General features: G+C 41.0%; 1 protein-coding gene across 2 annotated transcripts in view; it reads left to right on the forward strand.

Moving 5' to 3' along the window:
- Positions 1–1,162: 1,162 nt before the first annotated feature.
- Positions 1,163–22,750, forward strand: part of LOC140718521 (uncharacterized) — a 182,864-nt gene continuing 161,276 nt past the window's right edge. For both annotated transcript variants that reach the window (XM_073032474.1, XM_073032475.1), the window contains exons 1-6: positions 1,163–1,278; positions 1,956–2,095; positions 2,897–2,981; positions 11,339–11,484; positions 12,499–12,524; positions 20,506–20,608. In XM_073032474.1, coding sequence (XP_072888575.1) covers positions 1,966–2,095; positions 2,897–2,981; positions 11,339–11,484; positions 12,499–12,524; positions 20,506–20,608 — 490 coding nt within the window. In that variant the 5' untranslated portion in view covers positions 1,163–1,278; positions 1,956–1,965. The remainder of the gene's footprint in view (positions 1,279–1,955; positions 2,096–2,896; positions 2,982–11,338; positions 11,485–12,498; positions 12,525–20,505; positions 20,609–22,750) is intronic.

Consider the following 22,750-nt stretch of genomic DNA (forward strand, 5'->3'; position numbering starts at 1 on the left):
GAAAAATATGTAAACGCAGCGCCCACCAAACTCAGGTCAGGCGGCATCTTTGCAAAAGAGATCAGAGGGAGAGACTCCGCCATCAGCCGCCGGACGACACACTTTCCAAAATATAATTCCCCTCGAACTGAGTGGTTAGCAAAACGATACAAAAAATACACCTCAGATGAAAGTCCTGCTTTTATGTTCGGGAAGGAAGACAAATAAATATTATGTTCTGTTTCCTGCAGGTCTTATACTATTCCGGAACCGGGGGGAGTAAATAACTCGGTGACAGGCTCAGCCTCAGCCTCATGTTCTGTACCTCTTGTATGTTAATCACAATACACGTCGGTGATAGGCTCAGCCTCATGTTCTGTACCTCTGACGTCAATCACAATACACGTCGGTGATAGGCTCAGCCTCATGTTCTGTACCTCTGACGTCAATCACAATACACGTCGGTGATAGGCTCAGGTATGTTAATCACAATACACGTCGGTGATAGGCTCAGCCTCATGTTCTGTACCTCTTGTATGTTAATCACAATACACGTCGGTGATAGGCTCAGCCTCATGTTCTGTACCTCTGACGTCAATCACAATACACGTCGGTGATAGGCTCAGCCTCATGTTCTGTACCTCTGACGTCAATCACAATACACGTCGGTGATAGGCTCAGGTATGTTAATCACAATACACGTCGGTGATAGGCTCAGGTATGTTAATCACAATACACGTCGGTGATAGGCTCAGCCTCATGTTCTGTACCTCTGACGTCAATCACAATACACGTCGGTGATAGGCTCAGCCTCATGTTCTGTACCTCTGACGTCAATCACAATACACGTCGGTGATAGGCTCAGGTATGTTAATCACAATACACGTCGGTGATAGGCTCAGCCTCATGTTCTGTACCTCTTGTATGTTAATCACAATACACGTCGGTGATAGGCTCAGCCTCATGTTCTGTACCTCTGACGTCAATCACAATACACGTCGGTGATAGGCTCAGCCTCATGTTCTGTACCTCTGACGTCAATCACAATACACGTCGGTGATAGGCTCAGGTATGTTAATCACAATACACGTCGGTGATAGGCTCAGCCTCATGTTCTGTACCTCTGACGTCAATCACAATACACGTCAGTGATAGGCTCAGCCTCAGCGTTATCCCCACCCACAACAGAAATTAAAAGTCGGGCTCTTCCTGGTTTCCTTGTGAAGTTTGTGCAGAGTTCGTGTCGCTCTTCCAATGGACCCGAATCCAGTGTCTGCCGCGGGGTGAAGCGCCTTTCCAGTGAGTACAGACATCGCTTAACCGTCTGGGACAAGTCCCTTCGTTCGGTCGGTTTGGAGCCGGTTTCTGATCGGGGTCGGTCTGAGGAGACACAGAGAGACGGGACGAGGGGAGGGGGTTCCTGATCCGCCCAGCTCGCCTTTGTTTATTTCTCCCTTTTCGACCGGGCGGTGGGAATGTTCGCGGTGCGGGCCGTGTTTATGCGATATTGCGAGCGCCGAGAGGCTTCCACTTGGCGCCAAGAACCGATCTGCCGAGCGGTGGCCGGTTCACTGACAGACGAGGCCGTTTTCCAACTGGCACCGTTTGGGAAGGAGTGGGGACATGAATATAGCGCTCATGGCAGCGGGATTACTCACCGGCCGGCGACTGCCCCCTAGCGGTGGGAAGGTGTCACGGTTCTCCCATGGCAACGGGATTACTCACCGGCCGGCGACTGCCCCCTAGCGGTGGGAAGGTGTCACGGTTCTCCCATGGCAACGGGATTACTCACCGGCCGGCGACTGCCCCCTAGCGGCCGAGGGGAGTCGACACGATTGCCGACCGTTGCTCGAACTGATAGGAGAGCAGAGTGAATGGTAGAAGAAGGAAGTGGGGGGATGAGAGGTATTTCAGAAGGCTTGCTTGACTGAGAACCATTTAGTAAATCCCCAGAGTTGTCTAATTGTGTTTTGCAGATACTAAAGGATGCATCTAGTTCCAATGAAGACTGAGAACTGGAAACTACTGCCTGTCATCCTAGATGTCTCACTGTTAACAGCGTTGTTCATCACTGTATGGATGGTCATTGGTAGTGATCTTAAACTGATTTTCACAGGTCTGCAGTTTATGCCATTTCAACATCATTTTCTAGACTTGCACATTGATATTTATATTTATAATTCAGAGATAACCCAGTTGGATAAAGACATCATCTAGAGCAGGGGGTCCTTGCCCTTTTTGTGTAATGGCCCCCTACCATTAACCAAAGGGGTCCATGGACCTCAAGTTGGGAACCACTGGTCTAGAGATACCTATTGTTGTATCTGGAGAATAGATGAAAATAGGCAAATGAGGTTTAAACAAAGCCTGTATTTTGATTACACTGAAAGTAATTAAGCAAATTAGTGAAATAAGAGGCATGATGGAATGAGGCTCCCGTATTGTGGACACGGCACAGGATGAATTTCTAATCCTCTAGATTTCTGCATCTGGAGAAATATCGGAAAACTTTACACATCCTAGTGGCAAAGCATGCAGTTGAATGTGTGGAAAAGTTTATAAACCTTGATGGTAGAATAGTGTTGTGAATGTGGTATGAAAGAATTAGAATTGTTTCTGGAGCTAAAGTTAAATTAGACAGTTTAGCTTTGTTAAGAGTTGCTAGACCGGATATTGTGTGGATCTCAATGTTGAAACGTCATTACTTAATAAGCAAAAGGTACTAACAACAAATGTTTTTGGATTAACTGCTGATGCAAGGTGTACCTAAGAATCAAGATTGTGTAAGAATTCAGCTTTGGCATAAAACAGAAGATACACACAAAGACAAGTCTACTTGTTAAATATCAGAACAACACAATTCACTGGACTGACAAGCACTTCCTATTTTTTATGTTTTTTTGTCACCTTTCTGCAGGAATCCACTGGGGTCACATCAGTAGCAGGAGGTGGCACGGATTGGAATCCATCGATAAATCAATAATGCTCAGTAAGAGAAATGGGTAAGCAGTGACGTGGATCTAGAACTATTGTTACTCTAATTAGGTGATAGTATTAGTCTGAAATGGCCTGTCTCTTATTTTGATCCTGAGACCCCTTGTTGTTCTAAACCAGAGCAAGCATCCTCCTTGTATCTACTCTGTTGAGCCTCCCAAGCATTTTGTCCTTTGCAATGAGGTCAGCCCTCATTTCTCTGAGCTGTAGAGAATAGATGCCCTCCTCACTCTAGCAAGTACAGTTATCCCTGTTTGATTCACTGAAATGCCACAGATTATTTAGGACAGCTGTCCATAATTAACAAAGCTTTTCTTGCTATAACAAAATGGAGACTAATCACCATGAATAATACGTTTTTTGTTCCATAAGAGTATTAACATAGGAGGAGAATTAGGCCTTTTGGCCCATTGTTTCTGCTCTGCCGCTTTATCAGGGCTGATCTATTATCTCTACTGGCTTCTCCCCACCTTTGACTCTCTTACTAATCATGAACCTATCAACCTCCGCTTTAAATCTACACAATGACTTGACCTCCATTGCCATCTGTGGCAAAGTATTCCACAGATTCACCACCCTCTGGCTAAAGAAATTCCTTCTCACCATTGTTCTGAGGGGACATTCGTCTATTATGAGGCTGTGCCCTCTGGTCATAGACTTCCCCATTATAGGAAACATCCTCTCCACATCCACTCTATTTAGGCCTTTCAATATTCAATAGATTACAATGAGATCCCCCTTTATTCTTCTAAACTCCAGCCCAGAGCAATTAAATGCTCCTCGCATATTCTCCATTTCATTCCTGCGATCATTCTCATGAACCTCCTCTGTACCCCCTCCAATGTCAGCACATCCTTTCTTAGGAAAGGGGCCCAAAATGCTCACAGTACTCCCAAGTGCAGTGTGACCATTCTTGCCTTTTTGTCTCTTGTCAGTATCGTTAATGCCATGATGCTCCACTTGTTCATAACAATGTATTGTGAGTATTCTTGGTTTCAAATCACCCCAGCAGCTCTAAGGATTGCATTTCCTCTCAGGAAAAATGGCAAGTTACAGTATAAGCGGTAACACAATACTGGGTGCCGTACAAAAGTGAAGAACATGTGTTGGCTGTCCAGCGATGACCAAGACCTGTGCAGGAGGAATCTTGTTGCACTGGAGCAGCTCCACTCTCTCAGCCTCACAAATCTTGGTGCAATGGTATGAGAAATTGTCATGACTGGAGACTTCCTTGGCTGCAGTGGATAGCCATGACACTTTGTATCTTTTCATGCCCCTCGCTCTCCATGAAGCATTGCAGCATTGCCTTCTTGGCTGTTAGATCTTGTAGTTGATCTCATCTGCCCAGTCTGCTGGAACTGGCTTCTCATGCTGGGGCAAGCAAATCCCTGTCTCACTGTCTCCCGGCTACCCTCACCTGGTTCATCTCTCCTGTCGAAGCAGTGTGGCCATTGTTGACTGCAAACAGTTTCTTGGCCAGAGGTGAGAGCTGGGTGACAGGTGGGGACCAAAGGTGGATGAGCTGCCCCTGAGTGGGCACGACAAGCCTGCCACCAGAGGTGCTACCCCTCCCTGGACACCCCATACACCGTACAGAGAATTAACTTCGAGACATTGAAGTGTGTTGATAGCAGCAAATCAAATCAGCGAGGATTGTGTTGGGGTGTCTGCAAGTGCCACCACGTTTCCAGCACCAACATCGTATGTCTACAACTCACCAGCCCTAACTGTACCTCCGTGGAATATGGGAGGAAACCAAAGCACTCAAAGGAAACCCAAGCAATCACAGGGCGTGCGTGCAACTCCTTACAGGCAGAAATGGGAATTATATCCCAATCTTACAGTTGGTGTTGTAAAGTGTTGTACAAAACACTACTCGACCATGCCTGTACATTATATATATTTATAGGGCAGCAATGAAGGTTCTCCATCTCTGGCAGTGTTCAGGGCTTCCTTCGTCATGTCAGTAGCTTCCTCTTGAATCTTCGAGAGGACACTGTCAAATTGGTAAACAACGCTGTGTTTAATGAGGCAGATCAGGATGACAAAGAAATATAAAAATCTCATGCCAAAGAGCTTACAATAAGGATTAAGTGGCCACGCATCAATAGGTATATTTAATGTCAGAGAAATGCATACAATATACATCCTGAAATTCTTTTTCTTCGCAAGCTTCCATGAAAACAGAGGAGTGGCCCAAAGAATGAACGACACTTAAATGTTAGAACCCTAAAGCCCCCACCAGCTCCCCTCTCCACAGACAAGCAGCAGCAAGGCAACCCCCCCATCAGCAAAAACGTATCGGCGCCCCCCCACAAAGCATCTCTATGTGTCTCTCTCCCCTCCCTCCAAGAAGGGAAAAGAGGTGTCCCCATTTCACCTGTTGAGGGGAGACACAATAAAACAACTCGCTGATTTATGGTGTTCAAAGTCTCTGCGTGGCTTTTTCCATGCTCTGTGCCTCTGGGTACACAGTCAACAGCAATCCTGCTGCTTCCTTGTTCTCCCATGACACATCAGTCGTTGGTGGTGGCATCAGCCTTGAATCAGCCCGCCTCCAGAGCCGTGAAAGTCTGGCCTTCTAGGCTGCATACTTGGCATATCGAAAAGTGACCAAACATGAGGCCCGCAAAGAACTGAATTCAGCGTTAACTCCACATCAGGGTCTTCAAAAGAAAGTTGAAGGGGTTCTCCAGTAGGCGCTCATGGAGTGAGATCAGCTTTGGATTTGCTCCATTATCTTTACTTTTTTTAGCCCATGTTCACCCTTATTTAACCTATTCTTACCTACACTAGAAGATTTTTATTACTTCTTTTGAATTATCTTCGTGTTTGTACTGTGAATTTTGAAGATATGTGCACAGAAAGGGTCTTAAGATCTAAAGGGCGAGAACCCAAAAATGGGAAAGATTCTGATGGCAACGGAAAGAAGAAAAAGCCTAAATCTAAGTGTACTGAATTAACTTACAACATGTTGTTGGAGCTTTTAAATGAAAAATTTGAAGAACAACGTCAAAGTATTAAAGAAGATTTAAAGTCAGTCCAGGATTCTGTGGAAGCGATTGGTCACAAAGTTAAACAGCACTAAACTATAATCGTAAGTTTGCAAGAGGATGCTTGGAAGGGAGATTTGAAAATTGAGAATTTGGAACAAAAATTATCCTCGGCGATTAAACAGTTGGAGACTCTTAAATCCAAGAGCATTGATTTTGAAAATCGATCCAGAAGACAGAACTTACGTGTAATTGGTCTCCCTGAAGACATCGAGAAAGGGGACCCTTCAAAGTTTTTTTCTGGACACTATTAATTTGATGGTGAATTTTTATCGTTCTGGATAAATATCTTGTTTTTCTCATTTTTCATTTAATTAAGATGGCGGTTTGTTTTTCTTTCTTTTAAACACCCTTTGTTCTTTTATCTCGCCATCTTATTTTTGTCGTCTTCCCATAATGCCTTTTTTATAACCTTATTTTTAATTGCTTTGGTTTTTAACTGACTTATGTACTGGTGCTTACTCTTTTTTTTCTTTTTAGAAGCTATATTACGAAGACTGTTTTAGTATAGTGTTTAATTTTTTTTGCATTTTGGGTGGTTCTTTTTTAAAAACATATCTTTGGAGTTGCCTTCTGGAGACATGGGGGTAGATTTAGTGTTATTCTTTTTTCTGGCCTTCTTCAGATCCAGTTTGGGGGCTTCGTGGGTGGAGGGTGGGGGGGTCTTTTCTATTAGTTTTTCTAGTTTTTTTCATTTACGCTGATTTAGAACTACCAAAATGTCTACCGCGTCGCCACTTTCGGTTCCTCCCTGAATTTCTGTCCCTCTTCTGGGTTCATGAGTTCACAGTATGGTTAACTCTTTATATACCAAAGGGTTGATCCTAGGAAATATGGCTCAGACTATTAATTTTGTCTCTTGGAATACAAATGGTTTAAACCATCCGATTAAATGGAAAAAGATTTTTAAAGTATTCCAAAGACTAAACGCTCATATTATTTTTGTATGAGAAACTCGTTAGGAAAGAGGACAATCAACTTTTTTTAGGTTTTGGAAGGGTCAACAGTATCATTCGAACTTGCATGCCAAAGTAAAAGGAGTTTCAATTTTTATAGACTCCTCAATTACATTTGTTCAGTATGATGTTATTTTGGATCCAAATGGTAGATTTTTGTTAATTACTGGGTTACTTTTTAATAAAAAGGTTGCTATGGTTAATGTTTACGCTCCAAACGTGGACTATCCTGATTTTTTTAAGTCTTTATTTACTTCTCTACCTAATCTAAATGAATATACGTTGATAATGGGTGGTGATTTTAATTGTTGTTTAAATCCCTTGATGGATAGATCTATATCCACTCAGACTTTGCCAAATAAGTTAGCTACTCTTATCAACTCTTTTTTGACTGACTCTGGAATTTTGGATATTTGGAGATTTCTACACCCTAAGGACAAAAAGATTTCATTCTTCTCACATGCTTATCATTCCTATTCGAGAATTGATTACTTTTTTATTGATTCTCGTTTTATTCCATCTGTAATTGATTGTAATTATGACATTATAACCATTTCTGATCATGCTCCAATGAAACTTCCTATTAAATTAATGGATACAGCTCCTAGCAGACGACTTGTTATTATATATTTCTAATCCTGAGAAATCCATTCCTGCAGTTATATCACTGTTGGCTCAGTTTAGTAATTTTTCTGGTTAGTAATATACCTTTAACTTTCCAAGCTAAGTAGACTTGGTCCATAATAGAGGGATGAAAAAAGAAATTAGATTTAATAGGAATTGCTAAAATAAATTGATTCAACCCAAAGAATTTCTGAAATTGAAACCATATTCGTAAAGTGTATTTAACTATCAGATTGTCAATTTGTTTATGCAATTTAGAAAAAGCAAAGGGAAGTGAGGTCCCTAAGATAGAACCCAATGAGAACCCTCGTACAGATTTGGTTTCCAAATTTACCCAGTGAGGACTTGAAGTTACATCCAAGTCCCATAACCAACATTTCATATATCAGATATTGATTGCCCAATAATAAAATCTAAAATTCGGCAGTCAGTCCACCCTCCTTTTTAGACTTCTGTAAGTATCTTTTACCTAACCTAGGATTTTTATTCTGCCAGATATATGAAGAAATTTTAGAATCAACATTATCAAAAAAGGATTTCAGAATAAAAATCGATACCGCTTGAAACATATCTAAAAATTTAGGTAAAATAATCGTCTTAATAGCATTGATCCGACCTATCAGTGACAGAGACAATGGTGACCATTTAGTAAACAAATGTTTAATCTGATCGATTAAAGGTAAGAAATTAGTGTTAAATAAATCCTTATGGTTTTTTGTAATTTTAACCCCGTAATATATAAAGTGATCAGTAACCAATCTAAAAGGTAAACTTCCATAAGTTGGAACCTGCATATTTAGGGGAAACAGTTCGTTCTTATTAAGGTTCAGTTTGTAACCAGAAAAATTACTAAACTGATCCAACAGGGATATAACTGCGGGAATGGATTTCTCAGGATTAGAAATGTATAGTAACAAGTAGTCTGCATATAATTATAACTTGTGTATCTCCATCCCAATAGTAATACCAAGAATATTAGGTGATTCTTGAATAGCAATTGCTAAAGGTTCCAGGGCAATATCAAATAGTAATGGACTAAGAGGACAACCTTGCCTAGTACCCCAAAATAGGCGAAAAAAGGGAGATCATTGGTTATTAGTAAGAACCGAGGCTACTGGAGTGTGATATATCAATTTAATCCAAGATATAAATGTCAGACTAAAGTTAAATTTCTCAAGCATAGTAAATAAATATGGCCATTCAACTCTTATCAAAGGCTTTCTCAGCATCTAAAGAAATGGCACATTCTGGGGTGTTACATGAAAGAGTGTAAACAATATTAATTAATCTCCTAATATTAAAAAATGAATAATGTTTTTTAATAAATCCAGTTTGGTCCTCAGAGATAGTTTGAGGTAATATCTTCTCCAACCTGGTCGTCAGTATCTTGGAAAAGATCTTAAAATCTACATTCAACAGGGTTATCGATCTATAGGATGCACAATCAGTTGGATCTTTATCTTTTTTTAAAATTAAAGAAATAGAAGCACTATAAAATGATTGTGGTAATTTACCTAATCTAATTGCTTCTTCAAAAACCTTACATAACCAAGGAGAAAGAGTAGAAGAAAAAGAACTTGAAAAATTCAACTGTATACCCATCTGCACCTGCTGCTTTTCCAGAATTCATTGAGGAAATAACACCTTTTATTTCTGCATCTGTAATAGGAGTTTCTAATGTCAAATGTTCTTCAGGTGATAGTTTAAGAAAATACAATTTCCCTAAAAAATCATACATGGTATTGAGATCATGAGGAAATTCAGAGTGATATAGAGAAGTATAAAAATCTTGAAAAGATTTATTTATCTCATCGTGATTAACTGTCAAATCACCATTCTGTTTATGAATCTTAATAATTTGACATTTAACTGAAGCAGTCTTCAGTTGATTAGCTAACAATTTGCCCAATTTATCACGATGCATATAAAATTCACTTCTAGTTTTCATTAATTGATTTTAGATCAAGGATGTAAGTAATAAGCTGTGTTCCATTTGAAGCTCAACTCTTTGTTTATAGAGCTCCTCACTAGGAGTGATAGAATATTTCTTATCAATTTCTTTGATCTTATCAACCAATAAAAGAGTTTCATTCTTAATACGTTTCTCAAACCAACAGAATAGGAGATAATCTGTCCACGTATATATGCTTTAAAAGTGTCCCAAAGTGTTCCGCAGGAAATTTCTTCCGTTGTATTAGTTGAAAAGAAGAAATTAATCTGTTCCTTCACAAATTTAATGAAATCTGGATCTTGAAGCAAAGTAGAATCAAATCGCCATTGTCTAATGTTGGGAGCTGTGTCCATTAATTTAATAGAAAGTTTCATTGGAGCGAGATCAGAGATGGCTATAATGTCATATTTACAACCAATTACAGATGGAATAAAATGAGAGTCGATAAAAAAGTAGTCAATTCTCGAGTAAGATTGATAAACATGTGAGAAGAATGAAAACTCTTTGTCCTTAGGGTGTAGAAATCTCCAAATATCTGAAATTCCAGAATCAGTCAAAAAAGAGTTGATAAAAGCAGCCAACTTATTTGATAAAGTCTGAGTGGATATAGATCTATCCAGCAGAGGATTTTAACAACAATTAAAGTCACCACCCATTATCAACATATATTCATTTATATTAGGTAGAGAAGTAAATAAAGACTTGAAAAAAAATCAGGGTAGTCCACGTTTGGAGCGTAAAATGCTAATCTCCTGGGATTTTCATGCACATCAGTCTTTACAGAGAATGGTGCGAGAAACAACATCCAGTGGTGTGGGTGAAAATGCCTTGTTAATGAGAGGCCAGAGGAGAATAGCCAGACTGGGTCAAGGTGACAGGAAGGTGACTGTAACACAAATGACCACACTTTACAGTAGTGATGTGCAGAGGAGCATCTCTGAACGGACAACAGGTTGAACTTTGAAGTGGATGGGCTACAGCCACCGAAGACCACAAACATACACTCACTTGCCACTTTATTAGGTAATGAAAGTACCTAATAAAGTGGCCACTGCATGTATTTTTAATAATTAAATTTTAAATTTGGTATTCAGAGATGTTTAATGTATTTTTAAGTGCTCAGTGATTTTTATTGACTATAATTCTTGTCCTCTGAAATGTAACTTGTGTTTTTGTGTCTGGTTGGAAAAGTCAGCTTGTTTTATGCATTTTCTTCTATAAATAAAAATAAAAACCTGTGTATCCTTTCTTGGGTAAGGAGAGCAAATGTCTAGTCTCATCAAGGCCCTGTAGAATTATAATAAGATATATTTGCTTGACTGATGCATTATCAAGTTTTTTTTGTCTCTCCTTAGATGCAACTTAACGATTTCTATTTTCTCTTTTAAATTATCAGTCTGGTGAGCTGGTGAATTTAAATTCCATGAAGAGTCTGGAGTTATTAAGAATCCCATTGTTAGCAATGCTAATGTTACCATGAAGTTGTGACATGTGGGGAAAACAATAACTCTTCCCTTTTCATGATGCTTATGTTCATAGGAAATGGAGTGGGAGGCAAGGATCTTAACATTTCAGCAGGCAAATGAATAAGTTGGAAAAAAGAAGAAATTGTAGTTTCAAAAAGCGTACTGAATAAATAAAGGGGTATATGTTCTAGGGATAAGGGGAAAAGAACAAGGGAGTGAAATTGATTTTTTTGGGAAGAAAAATTGCTGAACATTCTTGGGATGTGTAGTTAATGGAGCATCTCAGTGATAATCTTTGTTTTCCATTTTCCATAGGGATGAACAGATGGTCCAAATTCCAGCTGGGGTGGAAAAGCTCCATGTGGTAGCCCCAACTCTACAGGCTTTGCTCTTAATCATTTCGATTGTTACCTATATTACATACCAAGTAAACAGTGAAAAACACTGCTTCATATTTTCAGGTATGGGATTTCTTCCATGTATTTCAGAAGGCCAGTAAAATCAGGAATATCAGTATGTGTACATCTCTGCATAATGGGTGGGAAACTTGAGCAAAAAATAAGAACTCAACAAGTTGAGTAACAACTGTAGATGCAAAGGAAACTCGGGTTGCCACTGGGATCTCAACGTGACCATTTTAGAGAGTGTGCAGGTGGACTACTAAACAGTCAGCTGGTCTACACTTGGTTTTGCCAGTGTGGAGGAGCCATGTTACAAGTTTTGAATGCAACAGACCAGGATGGAAGAATTGCACATGTATCCCTACTGCATTTGGATGACGGGAAAAGGGGAGTGCAGGGACAAGTGTTACACCTCCTATTGTTGCAGGGGATGGGACAGGGTGGGCTTAGAAGGGAAAGATGGATTGGGGCATCACAGGGAGAATGGTTCCTGCGGAGAACAGAAAGTTGGGGAAAGGTGATGATGTTTTTGGTTGTGGGATCCTGTGGAGCTGGTTGAAGTGCCAAAATTGATTTGCTGAATGTGGTGGGAAGCTCTTGTTTTGTCTGCAGAAAGCTTGGAAGATGGGTCGGGGAAGAGAATGGGAATGCGAGATCAGACATATAGGAAATGCATGCATGGGCTCCATCAACCACAGCAGGGTGAAGCTGTGCTTCCTAAGGGAGGGGGACTCTTCCGAAGACTTGCAGTGGAGACCCTCGTCTTGAGAGCAGATGTTGTGGAGACAGAGAAACTGAGGGAAGGATATAGTGTCCTTATAGGAGACAGGATGAGAAGGGGGTTTATTCAAAGGGAAGCAAACTTGCTGCTTGTATTTCCATGGTGGTGCACTTTATTTGAAGACATCAGAAATCAAGATGAATTTCAGTGGATTGGGCCTGGGAAGAGTTGGAAAGTAGCAAAGATAAACCCTGAGGGACTAATATTGTAGGCCTTCTGAGATTGTTCTTATTAGGATTTTAAATGTTTGATCTTTTTAAGTAATTGTAGAAATATATTTACATTTTTTTCAGCTACAAAATATGAAGAGTTCATAAAGGTAAGATTATATTATATTGCTTCATTTTATTATGAGAGAAAATGACATTTCAGGTAATCAAAGTTCAAAGTGTTTATTATCAAAGTACACATGTCATCATATACAACCGTGAGATTTGTTTTCTTGCGGGCATCCACAGCAAATCCAGGAAGCATAAGAGAATCCCTGAAAGATTGCACACAACAGGACTGTCAATTAACCAGTGTGCAACAGACAACAAACTGCAAAATAATAATTAGTAAGCGATAAATACTGAGAACATGAGATGAAGAGTACTTGCTTGTCAAAATACTGCGGTCATTGTCATTTACTTATTCTATTGGTGTTTATGTCTTTCTTGTTAGTGAAAGGGTCAAGTTTGGCAAATATACAACTAACTCATCATGAGAAGCATCTTTTGAGTTGATGATGGTCAGGATGTTCAGTGTAATGTTTTATGCACAGGTTAGACCAACGCTGTTCTCTCCACGGGTGAGATTCAGATTTATTTATCACATGTACATTGAAATATACAGTGAAATGTGTCATTTGCATTAACAACCAGAATTCTGGCACCAACATAGTATACCCACTATGCTGGGCAGAACAACACAGAACACGACAAGCAGCAAATCAACCAAACAACAAATAAGTCCCTTTCCTCCTACCGACACATGACAGACCTCCGACGTCAGGACAGGTCTCTTGGCCTCCTGGCTTAGAATTACAATTATTGCCATCTTTCATTGCAAATAATCCTGACAGCAATACTCCAGTGTCATCTCTATCTTCTGGCCTAGTACTTTGCAATTTAAAAATAATTATAGTTCTCTGGTAGATTTTGGCCCCAACCAATGTGCACATCAGTTAGACAAGATATATGGTTGCACTACAGTAAAAGGATTAACTTGGCAGTGTTGGTGCAGAAGCTACCTGCCTAGAAATTCCATGGTGCTGTGCTTGTATTATTTAAGTGATACGAGATCGAATTTTGTCATAAATTGAATCGTAAGAGGACCGCAACATAGCCAGAAGGAGGATGACATGCTGTATCTTGAGCTGGTGTTGGGCATCTTTGGAGAAATGTAGGAGGTTGCAAACTGAGAAGTTAATGTGGGAGTATTGCAAAGTGCAGGATCACCCTCGCAGACTGAATGGAGGTTTCTCAAGCTCAGATGATTCATGCTGTGAACTGTTTTTGAAGTCCACAAAACTGGAAACTCTGCAGGTGAACGACCTCACCTGGAAAAATTGATATTCTTCTGGGATAAAGGGAAGGAAAGAGGTAAAAGGATGGTGGATAAGCAAAACGATAATGGTGTACGCCCTTTCGGTTGCATGGGATAGTGTTGTCAGAAGTTGACTGGTGAGTGGAGATGGGAGAATCTTCCAGGGAGTCATGGAGTTCGTTCCAATTAAGTCAAACCGCTCAGTTTTGTTTTTGGTAATGCATTCAGTTTTTAATACTTTGTAAGTGGTAAATGTGTGCAGCCTTGTAATAGTTAGCAAAGAGTGAAGCTTTGGAGACGACTGTTCTCCAGAAGTTGACAATCTGGTGCAAGTCAACCCCATCTTCTTAGCTTAATAGGGGCTGGAACATCTTGTCTTTTATGCAACTTAGCAACCCCTGGCAAGCAAGCAACCAAGACATTTGACAAAATTGTAACAATTTTACAAAATCACTTGAGCCATAAACCCCTGGTAACAGCTGAGAAATTTAGATAGTTCAGAAGGAACCGGTCAAAGTAAGCAAGCATTTCTGAACACATTGCAGAACTACGCCAACTTTTATCAGTACAGTGATTTCAGAGATGGGATTTCTGATGCATTAAGGGACAGGCTTGTATGTGGCATGCATAGTCAAAGCACCCAAAAGAGGCTACGGTCAGAAAAAGACCTAACCTTAGAACGGGCACTGACCATTGCAGTATCAATAGAGACTGCAGCAAAGGATGCAGCAGAACTACAGGAAAAGAGGTTTGAATGTGAAATGCACAAAATGTCCCTGAATGGTGCAAAAAGCTAAAAATGTTTTCAATGTGGCACACCCTCCCAAGATGTAAGTGACTGTTGGCTTAAAGAAAAAGTTTGCAGAAATGGTCAGGGACAAGGTCACATAGTGAGAGTGTGCAAGGCAGACAAAAAGCACAACAGAGTGAAAAGTCTCACACACAAAACTAAGGAAAAGCATAAAATGACTGAATGTAAAACAGTATCAGACAGCACAGGCTCTGACAAAGGTGAGCTTTCATGCCCGGAACTGCATAGTATTACTGAAGCAGATAACAAAATCATATGGATCACTATAGATATGTCTGGTGTAAAACTGAAAATGGAACTGGAGACAGGGTCAGCTTTGTCTATAATTTCAAGGGCTGACAACAAAAGACTTGTGTTTTCTAAGCTACCATTAGAGAAGATTTAAATGATGCTAAAGACCTACACAGGCAAAAAAGTTTCCCCCAAAGGCAAACTGGAAGTGAATGTGACGTATGGAGGCCATACACGGCAGTTAGAGCTTTGTGTGTTGAAAAGTGGAGGGCCTACACACTTCAGAAATGAATGGTTGAGAAAAATCCAACTAGACTGGCACTCAATCAAAGTTCTCAATATCTCATCAACAGGCAACTGCAGCCCAGACGATAACACTAACCAGAGACTGTCACAGCTGATTAATGCACCGGGGGGGGGGGGGGGGCGGGGGGGGTGGCTACTGCACAGGACTGAAAGAAGCTGCAGAGGATTATAAACTTAGTTGGCTCCATCTTGGGTACTAGCCTACAAAGTACCCAGGACATCTTCAAGGAGTGGTGTCTCAGAAAGGCAACGTCCATTGTTAAGGACCTCCAGCGCCCAGGGCATGCCCATTTCTCACTGTTGTCATCGGGTAGGAGGTACAGAAGCCTGAAGGCACACACTCAGCGATTCAGGAACAGCTTCTTCCCCTCTCCTATCTGATTATTAAATGGACATTGAACCCATGGACACTACCTCACATTTTTTAATACATAGCATTTCTGTTTTTTACACAATTTTTAATCTATTCAATATACGTATATTGTAATTGATTTACTTATTATTATTATTTTTTCTTTTTTTTCTTTTATATTATGTATTGCATTGTATTGCTGTTGCTAAATTAACAAATTTCACGTCACACCAGTGATAATAAACCTGATGCTAATGAGAAAATGTTTGAGAAGGACATTGATAAACTCAAAGGCACGAAGGCAAGAAATGAAATGGATGAAGCTGCAACACCAAGATTCCATAAAGCATGTCCAGTGCCTTGTACACTACGTCCTAAAGTGGATGCTGAACTTCAGAGCTTGGAGGCTTCTGGAATTTTCTCCATGTGTGAGTGGAGTGATTGGGCCCATTGTCCCAGTGATGAGGAAAGGGAAGGCTGGAGCAGTTCACATACATGGGGATTTCAAAGTGAGCATCAGCCCGGTGCTGTGTATTGCGCTGTCCTCTACCATGAATAGAAAACATTTTTGCATCTTTGGCAGACGGGGAGAGGTTTTCAAAGATTGACTTGTCATAAGCCTATCTGCAAATGGAGATTGCAGAGTCAAGCAAGATATTCCTCACGATCAACACTCAGAAGGGACTTTTCCAGTATAATCGTCTCGTCTTTGACGTCACATCAGCTCCAGCAATTTGGCAAAGTGCGATGGATCAAGTGCTCCACGATATCCCAGGAACACAGTGTTACCTTGATGACATCATTGTAACTGGCAGAAGTAATGAAGAGCACCTCCAGAAATTTGGTAAAGCACATACCAGACTGAGTGAGTATGGCCTGCACACAAAAAGAGAGAAATGTGAGTTTATCCAAGAATGAAATCGCATATTGTGGACATGTCATTGACAAGCATGGCTTACATAAGTCACAAAACAAGACTAAGGCAGTGCTACAGGCCAAACCAGAATATGTGTCACACCTCAGGTCGTACTCTGACCTTGTAAACTACTATAACCAGTTTTTCCCAAACATTGCTACAGTGCTACATCCAATTGAACACACTTTTGCAAACAAGGCCAAAGTGGGAATGGTCAGACAGATGTGAAAGAGTGTTCAAAGAAACAAAGAGACTGCTAACATCAGATGAACTGCTCACCCATTATGACTCATCACTGCCCATCAGACTGCATGCAATGCATCCCCTTATGGCATTGGGGCATTTTGTCACACTCTATGAAAGATGGATCTGAACGTCTGATTGTGTTTGCTTCAAGATCACTGACAAGTGCAGAATGAAACTATGCACAGATCAAGCAAGAAGCCCTTAATCTAGTATGGGGAATAAGAAGTTCCATCACTACCCTCTACAGTCAAAAGTTTACACTAGTGACAGATCACCATGTTCTTGTGTCTGTTTTCAATCCCAGGAAGGGAATTCGAGTGATGTCTGCTACCTGGTTACAACGTTGGGCATTGTTCCTAGGAGCCCACTCTTATGATGTAGAGTTCAAGGGTACCAAACAACACAGCAACACTGTCATGTCTTCCACTGTTGGCAGCTGAAGAAGGAAAGTCTTCATACTGTGATTCAGCAGAAGTGTTCCACACCACATTGGTAACAAATATAAAGAAAAACAAGGAATGACCCAACATTGTCTATGACATCAGCATGCAAGGATGGCCAGCTCATGGTAACCCAATGTTTCCAGAGTTCTCAGTGAGACGAGACCAACTATCAGTACATCAAGGATGCTGATTTGTAGATCTTGTGCGGTTCCTTCCAAACTGCGTACCAGAGTGTTAGAGAATCTGCATGAAGAACACCTGGGTACAGTCAAGATGAAGACTGTGGCATGGAGCAATGTGTGGTGGCTGGGAATAGATTGAAGACTTGGCCCAAAGCTGTTCAGGATGCCAAAATGTTCAAAATGCACCCCCACAGGCACCGTTATACCCATGAGAATGACTGTCCTCACCGTGGCAAAGAGTACATACTGACTTTGCTGGGCCATTCATGGACTCCATGTCTGATTACTGTGGATGCTCATTTGAAGTGGCCGGAGCTCGTACCAATGAAGTTAATCAGCTAAGAAAGGACTACTTCCGCTCTGAGGACTATCTTCACCAGAACTAGCTTACCTGAAAAAATTGTGAAAAAATACACGGCAGAATTCAGATGATTCATGAAGAAAAAGAACATCAAACATTTCAAATCAGCTCCTCACCACCCGGCAATGAATGGGTTAGCTGAAAGATTTATCCCAATGTTCAACAAGTCCATTAAAGCGATGGACAAGGAGGACATTTCTCTACAGCACAAGGTGGACAACTTCCTTTTTGTGTATTGGACCTCTGGCCTTGTAATGACAAATTAAACACCTGCAGTACTGTTCATGAGCAGGAATCTGAGATCTCGCATAGACCTGAAACCAGACCTCTGGAGGGAAATGCAGAATAAACAGTTCAGTCAGTTGCTGAGAGAATCAGAAAGGAGCTTCGAGATTGGACAGGAAGTCCTCGCGTGTGATTACCAAGAGAACAGGTGGTCAACCAGTATGATAGCTACGGGAACTGGACCACTGATGTACACAGTGGATGTTGGAGATCAGACATGGAGATGTGGACCAGATAGTGGATGCTCAACTGAAGAACACACCTGAGTCGATTGCATCCAGCAAGACGGACACATTACAGACACTGGACTTGCCTCTCAGTGATGATCATGACACTGACAGCAATGTGACACCGGCAACCGAGAATGTTGTCTTTGACAAAACACCTGCCAGACCTGATGTCACTCCACAGGTCCAGAGGAGCTATCCTGAAAGAAACAGCCTGAAGACACTCAATGTTTTAGGGTGAACTTCCCCTTCACCTGTAGATGAACTGACCTATGAACAGTACCTCACTATCTTTGCTCACTTTTTTGCATTATTTAATTTACTTTTTAAAATGAATTTTTAGTGTAAATTGTAGTTTTCTACGTACATGTAGTGCTGATGGAAAACAATAAATTTCAGGACATGTAGTACTGTGCAAAAGCCTTAGGCACATATGTACTGTATCGCTAGGTGCTTAAGACTTTTGCACAGTACTGAGTCATTTTATGTATTGCACTGTACAGCTGCTGCAAAAAAACAAATTTCACGACTCGTGATAAATCTGGTTCTGAAAGTGGGAAGTGGGCAGGGAGAAGGTAATCATGGTTAGGAGAGGGGGAAGGGAGATAGGGCAGTGGAGAGCACCAGAGAGACATTCTGTAATGATTAATAAACCAATTATTTATAATCAAATAACCTTGCCTGGTATCTCAGGACTGAGTATGTCTGCACCCACACCGCCACCTGCCCCTGGCACTCCTTCTCTGTTACCTCTCTCGTGATGCTCCTCCCTCGCCATTCCCAACTTCATTTGCTCCCACCAGATTTACAATCTTGCGCTCCGCTTCATGGTGACAAATACAACACTGAGCAAAAGCCTTAGGCACCCTGGTTATACGTGTGCTTAAGATTTTTGCACTGTATTGAATGTCATGATATTAAACTTGATTCTAATTCTGATAAACTTTAATCAGTGAACGTGCAAATCAAATCACTTAGTTTTTCTCGTCAAAGCTACCAACAAGGAAACATCATCTGCCACAATGCAACTGGATAAGCTGGTCAAACTTTTTGTTGTATTTCAGTAGTCATGATTTTTTTTTAGTGGCTAGTGTTGGTATCAGGAAGTGATTTAAAATAAGTTTTTAAAAGGTCTGGTCACTTTGGTACTGGAAGTCTATCAAATGGTGGAAGTTAACAAATTTAACAATAGATGCCAGTGACATTAAACCTGGTTCTGATTCTGAAATGCTCTGCGTCTGCCAGCTCGTACTCTGTACCCATTCCACCCCCCACTTTATAAATATGGTTTCTTCCCTCTTTCTTTCAAGCCTTGACGGCGAAGGGTCTTGGTCAGAAACATCAACTATTTATTCCGCTTTCTAGAAACATAGAAAACCGACAGCGCAATACAGGCCCTTCGGCCTACAAAGCTGTGCCGAACATGTCCTTACCTCAGAAATTACCTGGGGCCCTCTATTTTCCTGAGCTCCACATACCTGTTCATATCCACCTCCACCACCCTTGCCAGCAGCCCATTCCACACCCTCACCAATTGCTGCGTTTAAAAAAAAAACAAAACTTACCCCTGACATCTCCTCTGTACCTACTTCCAAGCACCTTAAAACTGTGTCCTCTCGTGCTAGCCATTTCAGCCCTGGGAAAAAGCTTCTGACTATCCACATGATCAATGCCTCTCATCATCTTATACACCTCTCATCCCCCGTTGCTCCAAGGATAAAAGGCCGAGTTCACTCAACTTATTCTCGTAAGGCATGCTCCCCAATCCAGGCAACATCCTTTATAGTTGCTCAGTTCCTCCAGCATTTTATGTGCTTTGCTCAAGATTTCCAGCATCTGCAGAATTTCTTATGTTTATGCTAGAAATAATAAGCTGGACGAGACACATTATTTAAACACTGATGAAACAGTAAAATTAGAGTAGTAAGGGAGCATTGGTGGCGAGTCAGCATCTCTCCACAGATGTCGCCTGACCAGCTGAGTATTCCCAGCCTCTTTTTTTAGTGAAGTTTCAAGTATCTTCTATGCTTTGCTTGTCAACCAGAAACATTTACCAAAAACACAGCCTGACTACCTGAGAATTTTTATCATTTTCGGTCTTTAATTCAAATAAAAATGACTTTCAAATCTCTTGGAGTAACTGTGCACTTACAATTTTATGCTTTGTATTAAACCGTAGTTTGCAATATAATTTCTATAATTGCCCCGGACCTTGTTGAAAACCTGACAGTAACGATGCTGATTAATCTATATAAAAGAGAACTATTTCTTTATTAATAGTCATGAAACAGTAGTTTTATAATTACACACTGTCGAGTGAAATGGAAGATATTTATTAAATATGCAGTGATACTTTTAAAAAAAAAATGTTTTTCAGTTGTATTAATCTCTGTATTTAATGTTTTAATTACAGATTATTTTCCTTCTATTCCTGATTTCCCAAATTCCGGTGACAACTGCTTGTGGCCCATGGGAGTATGAAAATAATGGTGTCTGTTGTTCATTGTGTTCTCCAGGTAAGTGATGGCCAGTACTTTATACAATAATTATCTCAATGCCAACAGAATGCTTTTCATTAGCTTTCAAAAGTGGTGCAGCTATATTTTTACTTTAAAAAAAATGCCAGAAATGGATTTTAGTAAGGCTTTGACAAGTTCACTGAAGGGAGGTTCATCCAGAGATAACAATTCCACGGGATCCATGGTGAATTGGCTGTTTGGATTCAGAACTGGCCTGCCCATGGAGACAGGGTAGTAGTCAGTGGGACTTATTCTGGCTGGAGGTTTCTGATTAGTGGTGTTCTGCAGGGATCTGTACTTAGAACCCCTGCTGTTTGTGATACATATAAATGACCTATATGAAAACATAGATGGGTGGTTGGTAAGTTTGCAAATGATGCAAAGACCAGTGTTCTTGTGGATAGTGTAGGTGTCTGGCAAAGGGTACAGCAATATATAAACAGGTTGTAGATATGGGCACAGAAATGATCCAATGTGAAGTGATGCACTTCCGGAAATACAAAGAGACAATCCACTGTTACTGGCAAGACCATTAACAGTGTTGGTGGGTAGAAGGATTTGGGGCTTAAGTTCATAGCTCCCTGAAAGTGATTACAGGTTGATAGTGTGGTAAAGAAATCACATGGTATGCTTGCCTTTAATGTTGAGGAACTGAGTTGAAGAGTCGAGAAGTTATGTTGCAGCTGTATAAAATTCCAGTTAGGCCCCATCTAGAATATTGCATTGTTCTGGTTACCCTATTATGGGAAGGAGGGGGTGCAGAGAGGTTTACCAGGGTGCTGTCTGGCTTAGAGTGCATCTGCTATAGGAATAGGATTTGCTAGGTGCACGTATTTGCTGCACAAATCACTCTCTCACCTAGATGGGGTCAGTTGTGCTGTGAGGATTACATTCCTTGACTTCTCTAGTGCCTTTAACACCATCCAGCCCAAGATCTTAAGGCACAAACTAACGGAGATGGGAGTAGACTCTCACATGGTGGATTGGATAGTGGACTACTTGACAGATAGACCTCAGTATGTGCGGTTGGGAGACTGTAGGTCTGACACGGTGGTCAGCAGCACAGGGGCGCCGCAGGGAACCGTACTCTCTCCGGTCCTGTTCACCCTGTACACATCAGACTTCCAATATAACTCGGAGTCCTGCCATGTGCAGAAGTTCGCTGATGACACGGCCATAGTGGGATGTGTCAGGAATGGACAGGAGGAGGAGTATAGGAAACTGATACAGGACTTTGTGATATGGTGCAACTCAAACTACCTGCGTCTCAATATCACCAAGACCAAGGAGATGGTGGTGGACTTTAGGAGATCTAGGCCTCATATGGAGCCAGTGATCATTAATGGAGAATGTGTGGAGCAGGTTAAGACCTACAAGTATCTGGGAGTACAGTTAGACGAGAAGCTAGACTGGACTGCCAACACAGATGCCTTGTGCAGGAAGGCACAGAGTCGACTGTACTTCCTTAGAAGGTTGGCGTCATTCGATGTCTGTAGTGAGATGCTGAAGATGTTCTATAGGTCAGTTGTGGAGAGCGCCCTCTTCTTTGTGGTGGCGTGTTGGGGAGGAAGCATTAAGAAGAGGGACGCCTCACGTCTTAATAAGCTGGTAAGGAAGGCGGGCTCTGTCGTGGGCAAAGTACTGGAGAGTATAACATCGGTAGCTGAGCGAAGGGCGCTGAGTAGGCTACGGTCAATTATGGAAAACTCTGAACATCCTCTACATAGCACCATCCAGAGACAGAGAAGCAGTTTCAGCAACAGGTTACTATCGATGCAATGCTCCTCAGACAGGATGAAGAGGTCAATACTCCCCAATGCCATTAGGCTTTACAATTCTACCGCCAGGACTTAAGAACTTTTTTTAAATTTTTTTTTTAAAAGCTATTATTAATGCTTTTGAGATAGTGATTTAGATGCATACTGAGTTAAGTATTGTATGTAATTAGTTTTGCTACAACAAGTGTATGGGACATTGGAAAAAAAAGTTGAATTTCCCCATGGGGATGAATAAAGTATCTATCTATCTATCTATCTAGGCTGGACAAACTTGGGTTGTCTTCTCTGGAGCAGCAGAGGCTGAGGAAGATTTGAAAAAGGTTTCTAGGATTATAAGAGGCAATGATAGACAGCCGGTATC

The sequence above is a fragment of the Hemitrygon akajei genome, chromosome 29 (assembly GCF_048418815.1).
Source record: "Hemitrygon akajei chromosome 29, sHemAka1.3, whole genome shotgun sequence".
NCBI lineage: Eukaryota > Metazoa > Chordata > Chondrichthyes > Myliobatiformes > Dasyatidae > Hemitrygon > Hemitrygon akajei.